The sequence below is a fragment of the Anarhichas minor genome, unplaced genomic scaffold, assembly GCF_050575085.1.
Source record: "Anarhichas minor isolate MPS153535 unplaced genomic scaffold, ASM5057508v1 ptg000043l, whole genome shotgun sequence".
Taxonomy (NCBI): domain Eukaryota; kingdom Metazoa; phylum Chordata; class Actinopteri; order Perciformes; family Anarhichadidae; genus Anarhichas; species Anarhichas minor.
This window is the reverse complement of record NW_027466489.1, coordinates 929,939-937,569: the sequence shown is the minus strand read 5'-3', so window position 1 is coordinate 937,569 and position 7,631 is coordinate 929,939. Positions and strand designations below refer to the sequence as shown.

Below are 7,631 nucleotides of genomic sequence, written 5' to 3'. Positions count from 1 at the left end.
AGTTACAAGCAGCAGGGATGGAAGCATCACAGCTTCAGATAATAACAGAGAGAATAATGTTACAATAAAGAGAATCCTGTGAAAAAATACATAGATTTCCATTTTATGTTGCTGACTGTAAGTACCGCATAATGCCTTTTGTTCGTCATCCCACTCATCTCACAGGTTTGTATCACAGTGCTCCTCTCGGGAAGATAACGTAAAAAATTGAAAGCACAGAATCATAAAAATGGTCCATAAACTTCTTACATTTAACTTTTACTGCACCTCATTAAAACCAATGAACCACAAAAAAGTACAATACCTAAATGGTGAAATTGCTGGATTAATGATCAATAAATGTGTGCACTTTAAGGAGAGTGAATGTCTTTTTGTTGCTACTTAAACAAGACAAAATTGGGTACAAAGATCTGAAATAAATATTAAATTTGCTTTATTTTTTGTAAAAAGCTCAAGCTGCTCTGGTTCAACTTGCACTAAAACAAAGCAGGTTCCTACAACAGCTGTCTTTTGTTTGTTTTGAACAGTTTAAGACTACAGCGTTAGCATGCATGCTTTGGGACTATAGCTTTTTTTGTGCATTTTTTTTACACATTTACAAGTACAGAACTTTCTTGATGTGCCTGTCCATCAGACTGAAATATATGCAATATGGTATTATGTGGCAATTGTTGGTATAATATGGCATTGCGATGAAATTCTGCATAAACATTCATGGCTCCCAGAGGATGAATACTAATGACTTTGGTGATCCTCTTTTCCTTTAGCGCTTCCAGTAGGTCAAAACTGAAATACTTTAAATGCTTTCAAAATTGATAATGATTTGAGGCTAAGATGGTCAATGTGGTCAACATTATACCTGCTAAAACACCAGCATGTTTGCGTTGATTGTAAACATGAAGCACAGAGCCGTCGACCTTTAAACTCTATATATCTGTGTATTTTTCTAGGACCAAGACCACATAAACAAGAGTCTCTTTTTTATTAATAATAGATAAAATACAAAATTAAACACATTTATTTGTTGTTTGGCAACATTGTATGACTGTATGCCAGGCTGAGGACTGGCAGTAGTTGTGAGGATGGAGGATACAGGTATAGAAATGATATGAGCTAAAAAGATCATGAAACATTTGTCCCAAAGGAAGGACAACATGTTCCATTGCTCAGAGCAGGCAGCTCTAAGGCCACACCAAAATATTCCATCCATGAATTCATTCTGTTTGGATGGGCGCTCCATGGCATGATTGCACTAATCTAGTCCTTCATCATCAAAAAAGCCGAACTTCCTCTCCACCCTCTCGTCTTATGAGACCAGTCATCTATCTCTCTCTGACTCATTCCCTCAAATGGGATTCACTCCTCCTCCTTCACCCAACGGAGACATTACAGGCCAGAACAGATGAGATGAAGCGCACAGCAGTGCTGAGATATGGACCTACAGTCCGCAGCAGACACAGAAGGGGGGGGGGGGGGTGACATTGTGCTTATGTGCAGAATTTGTTTCAGCTAAGTCCGCCATAGTTTTATTCTAGTTAGTTTTACGCCAGACCTCACTACAGGTTTCATACGATCACATGGGAAACACAACGATTGTAAGGAGAATCGTTAACAGATATTTAAAAAGCCAGAATAGTTTCAAAAAGCCGACACAGATCGTCCTTGTTGCCACGTCCTTGCCGGAGCAGTCAAACCAACTGATTAATGATCCAGGAGTAAGAAACACACACAAAGGCAAGCAGGTAGTTTGGGAATCAATTCATCACACTTTATTCTGTGTGACCCTGGCTGATGTGGTGGCTGGAGAGCAGCACAATACACTCTCAGCACAAACGTATGCATGGAGAATAGAACAAATACACACACAATGGCCTCGCCCGACTACAAGTCTACTGCTAAGAAATCAAAACCCCTCATTTCTACAGGGGCTTTAATGGTGGAGTGTGATTGAAGAGAGACCGAGGGAGTGTACAAATTATCGAGCTGTTTGATTATCAGTAAGGTTTCCCCATTCTCTTTCAATTACATTTCCTTATTTACACTGGATCCACTGAAGCATCAGACCATGGCACAGCAGCGTGAAGGACATGTTTGGGTTATCCCATGCTATGTTTAGACATACTGAGCATGCTTCATTAAGAGTGGGTTCACTAGGCCATCCCCCTGAATGTTTGCAGGTGCTGGTTAAACTGGTCAGCACTTTCTTTGGCTGTAAGAAGCTGCTTCTCGCACCACTGAACCAGAGCCTGCTGCAGCATCTCCACGCGTGCAGCCTTGAACCGAGCAACCTGGGAAAAACACAGTATGTGAATGTCAACAAAAAGGACGTTACACAATGCACTTGCCACGGGTAAGCCATGTGTAAACGGAGAATCCAATTTGATGTTTTACCTCCTGTTTAGCCACTCCACATATGTGATCAAACTCTGTCTCCGCCGCTTTCTTCGCCTCCTCCATCTGATGATCAGGGGGAGCATGATGTTAGTTATCGTTATATACTTCATACGGATTAAACCTGCAATGGACATCCTCTCAACAGCTGTCCAGGTTCCATGGCTACTACTGGATGAACTCAGCAGAGCGTCACTGACACCTGCTGGCCACAAGAAAGCATGCACATCTGATCTAGCAGTTCGTTCATTGTGATACTCGAGTACAGGCACTCACAGCAGCCTTCTTTAAAGGTTTGGCCTTCTCTGCATTCCTTCTGGCGGTCTCTAGCTCCACTAGTTTACAGGTTCTCCTGAAGAGCATCTCCTGTTTTGGACATGATAAACATCAGAGGTTTCATTCTGGCATTTCACGCTTCAATATAAGGCCAGGATTTAAGGTAGATGGAGAGACAACATACACATACGACGACGCACCTTTTCTGCCTCCTGGCAGCGTGACTCCATGTCCAGGCCGAGCCCAAGAGTGTTCATGTTGTTCTCAGCAACACTTGTCATATTTTTCTGCCCACACACAAGCACATTATGTGCAGTGTATTTGCCAACCCAATGGTGCGTTGCAATGTAAATATATTCTTGTTAAAAAAGCTCAAACAACTTACCTTCATAGAATCAAAGACTTCTGATAATTTCACACAAACCCTGTAAGAAAGTGTTTGTTTTTTATCATGCTTATTTATTGTAACTTGTACGCATTCATTTTAAGAACATGTGATTTTTGGCCTTGGATCAATGATATTACTCACTTAGAGAAAGCCTGTTTGTCAGGATCCTCCCCTGGTTCCACACAGAGATGCAGAGAAGCTGAGAAGTGCCCACAGGCCACTGCTATTTCTGCAAATCAAATGCACATGGAGCAAACTCGAAGATCAGACTTGGGACAGAAAGAATTTGCGTTGCAATGTGAATGAACACTAATACACTACATATCCTCCCATAGGTTTTAACTGTTGAAACAAAACACAAATAAATCCTAAATAACGCCAAACGATAAGCACTTCTTGTCTCCGAAAATGTAAATGAAGTGTTCTTACTTTGCTCAGATTGCACCACATCTAGGAATCGCTACAAGAAAAATAAAAGTGCAAAAATAAAAAACAGGAACAATGTCTCTGGTTGTGTGAGAGAAGAGAAAAAGGGCGGAGGACACAAAATACACACAGACACAAAACCAACAGGTAAAACCAACTGGCTTACCTCAGCTGCAGTCTTGGCACAGCCGGTTAGAACAAGGTTACGATCGCGTTCAGTTTGAAAGAACTCATCCACATCCTGCAGACACAGACATTACGATAGTAAAACCTGACATAGAGGCGTAGAGGCTGTCAAGCCTGTTCGTACGAGTCCCGGTTGTGTACCTTATGGCCTTCTTTCCTCCGTTCTTCCACAGCTTGACTCAGCCGGTTGAAAATGTTTTTCTTTACTCTCTGTCTGCCTGGAGGCTAGAGCCACAGACACAAACAAGCTTCAACATTTCTCAAGCACAGTATGTACAGTATATGAAATCTTCCCAAAATGAGTCAAGGATGTTTTTTGACCCATGTCACTATAAAAGCTGCTGATGCCCGATAAAGAGCATTCCAGATTCGATGAAGCTCATCAGACAGGAAAGGACGTGTATAGAACCTGTCACATCAGCAGGACTTGAGACACGTCCAACACTGACACAAACTCTGACTTTTATACAGTGAAGAGGCCGTATTACTGCTATTACTGTGTGTGTGTGTGTGTGTGTGTGTGTGTGTGTGTGTGTGTGTGTGGCTGCATACATACATGTGTTTGTATTACATTTATGATACAGAGTTCAAATCATGCATTGCTTTGTAAAGAGACACTTGTATCCTTATGATTTACTCTTAATAGTGTTATATCTTACTATTCCTCATCTACTGTGTATATAGATAATGTAGGATGTTGGCCATGGGGGTTGTACAAAATGTCGACATTGTCAGAAGGTTTGTGTATGTGTATGTGTATGTGCAAACTGTTACATGGAAGCTTTGTGCTGTTGTATGGCTGTTGTATGATTGCATCTTCTAGAATTGCAGGACTGAGTTCACAACATTTTCCCATTGGAGACATCAAAAGTATATCGTATCTATCTTATCTCATCTAGTCTGACAACAGGAATACCTTTAAAACAAAAATGTATGGAAACTATTAGCATGTGTTTTCATGATTCAAGCATCAAGTGAGATCTTCTTTCACCCTCTTGATGCTATTTGCAGGCACATCAAGCAGGTTGAGAGTTTGTACTTGGTCGCTTTTGATGCACTCATTTTGTGACACTTCACCAGCTTGTTTAACGTTTTGTTCTTCCATTTGTTTATCTACAGACAAAAGTCCCGCTACAGCTGCATCCCACTTCAGGCTCTGCCGTCTTTAAAGTCCACACTGATTACAGGCCCACATACAAAAGGCTCCTCTAAAAGTGTCCAGAGGATCATTCTGAATGAATCATTAGTTCTGCTACGAGACTACAGGCAGAAACCTGCCTTCAGTCCTCTCTCTATATGTGGACGACACTATATTTGTCACATGAAACGTTCCATTTTCTCTTCTGAAACAATGTCGGGGAAAGTCTAATGATTTATTATCTGCCTCTCTCGTAAAAAGGTATCACGTTGCACCCTTTTGTGACATGAAATTCTCATCGTTAAAAAGAGAATAAAAAAAAAGCAGGCTGTTTATTTGTGTCCACTTACGTCTGAGCTGGTCAGTAAGATCTCCACAGCTTTATTTTTGCTGAGTATGCTGTGTGCAGCAATCTGCCGGAGGAAGCTTTCCAGTGCTTTACAGTATGGCAGCCACTCTCCTAAACCAAGGAAACCTGCAGGGAGAGCATCAACATTCGTATCATCACCATCACTTCGTATCACACTCAACAGACGATGCAACAGAATAGACACTGGAGTGGAGAATACAATTGGTTAACTTTACTTTCAAATCTAACTTTCTATTTGATGGAGGTGGTGTCAGATGCACTCACCAAGCTGTTTCATAACCTTGGCAGATGCATTCACCTGAGGCTTTGCAGGAAGAGAAGGAAACTGGAAGAAAAACAGAGCATGATTGTATTACTTGATATTGTTTGTCAAAGCAAGATTTATTCGATTGTTTTTTCCCCAAAACAAAACTTTTTTTTTTAATTAGGTGCCTGGCTTGGGAGAGGAACATAAATAAGGTTAATTCCGTTTGAAACGTGCAGTGCTTGGATTTACAGTATGCAGACTTTATGCCCCGCAGCAGACACAGCGTGATCTTATATACATGACAAACACAGGCCCACTGCACACACGGTCATACTAGGAGGTAGTCTACAAAAAGTACTTCCTGATAGGATGCTGTTGCATTTTCTTGAAAACAAAAAAAAAAAGAATCCAATCAGACCACAAAGCTGTGGCTTATTTTCCAATAGTACTGGGCCAGCTGGCAGAATGGCAGCTCTAAAAGTAGCTTCCTGGTTAAGAATGAAAGGAGGAGGTTAAGAATGAAAGGAGGAGGTTAAGAATGAAAGGAGGAGGTTAAGAATGAAAGGAGGAGGTTAAGAATGAAAGGAGGAGGTTAAGAATGAAAGGAGGAGCATGTTAAGAGACGCAAACTGCTCCACATAACTTGGCTGGCTGTCGCACCTAATCTAACAATGTGTTTAAGTCATATTATGAAGAAAACATTTTGATTTGTGATTTTTCTCAGTTACAAAAGCACTGTGTTACAAGAACACATACTTTTATGCACTTGTCAAAGTCTGCAGTTTAGCTCAAATTCTATTGTACGGTAGGCAATTGGGGAAAGAAAGATAACATAAAGCAGCACACTTCCAAAAGGACGTTTTCAACAGAATCCAAATTTTGCTTTGCATCTTCACAGACTCCACATATAGATATTCCAGGACTATAATCGTCTTGTTATTGTCAGAAAAGTAGGAAGAAGTTTACAAGTGAAATAAGGGACAGTGGGCAGATGAAATGAAGCACTGACTATGACTCCCTGTATCCCGGGCACATCCTCCTGAGAGAACAGGTGCTGCTGCAGCCATTCAAAATCATCATAGGTCCGGTCCACATGGTACTCCCCTGTCCCAGACAGCTGGCACGGACGACAGACAACATGTCATCAGAGTCTGTTTTTGCAATACCATAATTCAAACACATCAACTGGTTTTCTGCATGAATCTAGATCTAATGTAGCTTGCAGCAAACTCACCTTTTGAGACACAACTAGGAAGGTAAGTGTGTCCCCGTCTTTCAACACCTCTGTAACCTTGATGTTATGACCATGGACACTCAGGGAAGAGTTCACTTCGTTTACTTCTTCCTGTAATTAAATGTGACAAACAATTTTTATCAACAGCTGGAAGTAAATTCACATTAGTAGGCAAGCCAAAGTTAAAGGGAATTAAAAACTTCACTTACAGCCCATGCTGTAAATCTGAATGTCTCCATAGAGAAAAAGTCACATGACTCTCAGAGGCTGTCAAAAAAAGGTTTTCAGGCATACTTACCATCATTGTGAAGCCTGTAAGTTAATGATTCCAGTATGTCTTTTATCTGCTTTGTAGAATGCTTAAATCTCCGTTTATCTCGATAAAAGTGCATCAAGCTGTAAAGATCTTTGGTCTGTTGTTGGCTTTAGTGCGCTCACGCTCCAACTGCTGAGAAGGCACAGGATATCCTCTGGGTCAAAGTGCACAATCCTGTGAGAAATGGAGTAAAACAGTGCCAGATCTAAAGTGCTGGCACAGGGGAAAAGAAAGATGAGTAAATTGTGTGTTAGTCAGTAACTCAGGACCTTCGACACACCCACACAGGAAAAGTGGCCCAGCAGTCCGATTGGTTCCCCCATCTGTCAAGCTTGCAACCTCAAACATTCAACTTACAAGGTTTCTCATAAAAGAGGCAGAACGCACACCGCTTCCTTCGTCAAGACAAGTTTATTTATAGAGCAAATTCAAAAACAACAAACGTTGGCCAACGCGCTTTACAAAGAGATTAAATGAAACACTGGGACGATAAAATAAAAACACAGACAACAATAAGAGTATAAAACTAAATGAACCAAGGCATAGAATGTCTTGATGGAATCATAGCTCAAACAACAAAATAAAATACTAACAGATCAAAACCAGCGCGTGGTCAAGCATGTCTTCATTATGATAATTAAAAGGCTAAAGAAAAGACA

At 40.9% G+C, this 7,631-nt stretch overlaps 1 protein-coding gene across 1 annotated transcript; it reads right to left on the bottom strand.

Moving 5' to 3' along the window:
* Window positions 1–1,743: 1,743 nt before the first annotated feature.
* Window positions 1,744–7,339, bottom strand: LOC142970250 (sorting nexin-6). The gene is made up of 14 exons (XM_076110350.1): window positions 6,955–7,339; window positions 6,657–6,767; window positions 6,432–6,539; window positions 5,440–5,500; window positions 5,156–5,280; window positions 3,809–3,892; window positions 3,648–3,722; window positions 3,485–3,515; window positions 3,197–3,284; window positions 3,053–3,092; window positions 2,868–2,954; window positions 2,668–2,757; window positions 2,392–2,457; window positions 1,744–2,288 (listed from the first exon to the last, which is right to left on the bottom strand). Exons 1-14 carry the CDS (start codon window positions 6,958–6,960, stop codon window positions 2,151–2,153), a joined length of 1,110 nt encoding a protein of 369 aa, XP_075966465.1. The 5' UTR covers window positions 6,961–7,339; the 3' UTR covers window positions 1,744–2,150.
* Window positions 7,340–7,631: the final 292 nt, after the last annotated feature.

Coding starts and splice junctions, on each gene's coding strand:
- LOC142970250 (XM_076110350.1), bottom strand. Junction 3,516..3,647: donor GTGCCAAGACTGCAGCTGAG/GTAAGCCAGTTG, acceptor TTTTTCTTGTAG/CGATTCCTAGATGTGGTGCA. Junction 2,758..2,867: donor GCTGCCAGGAGGCAGAAAAG/GTGCGTCGTCGT, acceptor TGTCCAAAACAG/GAGATGCTCTTCAGGAGAAC.